This window comes from Acanthisitta chloris, unplaced genomic scaffold, assembly GCF_000695815.1.
Source record: "Acanthisitta chloris isolate BGI_N310 unplaced genomic scaffold, ASM69581v1 scaffold18, whole genome shotgun sequence".
Taxonomy (NCBI): domain Eukaryota; kingdom Metazoa; phylum Chordata; class Aves; order Passeriformes; family Acanthisittidae; genus Acanthisitta; species Acanthisitta chloris.
This window is the reverse complement of record NW_008686237.1, coordinates 4,622-5,319: the sequence shown is the minus strand read 5'-3', so window position 1 is coordinate 5,319 and position 698 is coordinate 4,622. Positions and strand designations below refer to the sequence as shown.

At 47.9% G+C, this 698-nt stretch overlaps 1 protein-coding gene across 1 annotated transcript in view; it reads left to right on the top strand.

Annotated features, from left to right (window-relative positions):
• FRMD5 (FERM domain containing 5) overlaps nt 1-698 on the top strand; it is a gene marked incomplete at its 3' end in the record, with an annotated part of 13,004 nt that overhangs the window by 8,403 nt on the left and 3,903 nt on the right. Inside the window, exon 7 of the mRNA XM_009080031.1 lies at nt 363-451. Within this exon, the coding sequence (XP_009078279.1) occupies nt 363-451 (89 nt within the window). The remainder of the gene's footprint in view (nt 1-362; nt 452-698) is intronic.

Below are 698 nucleotides of genomic sequence, written 5' to 3'. Positions count from 1 at the left end.
TTATAATATAATAAATATAACATAACAGGATTTATAATAATTGCAATGTGTTATGATTATTATAGCAAAAATATAATATAGTTACTAACTATATAATAGTATAGTTACAATATACACTATATAAATACATATTAATTGCAGCAATTAAGACACAATATAGTCTGACAATAATAGCACATTTTCTATATATGTTAGTATGATGTGATAGATAATAAGGATGATACTACATGGCTGTGACCTCCTGCTGGCAGAGCTGGCACAAAGGACCTGCAGTGCCCCCACCCGTGGGCTGAGGGTCCCCCCAGTGCTGCAGAAGCTCTGCTGACTCCACAGCACTGACAGCAATCGCTGTTGCCTTGCAGGATGTGTCGGGGAACGCAGCGTTCCTGGCCTTCACCCCCTTCGGCTTTGTGGTTCTGCAGGGAAACAAGAGGGTTCACTTCATCAAGTGGTGAGTTCCAGTGGCTCCAGGGGTGGCCAGGGGACTCTGGGGGTGTGGGTGACCCCAGCAGGTCACACCACCAGGGCTGGGGCTATGTGCCTGGACTGGATGGTGCTCAGTGCTGCCAGAGCTGTGCTGCCCCAGACTTGGTATTTTCCGTGCTCGCCTTCATTAAACCATGTCATCCCCGTGTTGGACACATCCCAAGTTCCCCCAGCCCCTCTGAGCCTGGCTGTGCTCTTCCTGGGTCTCGGCA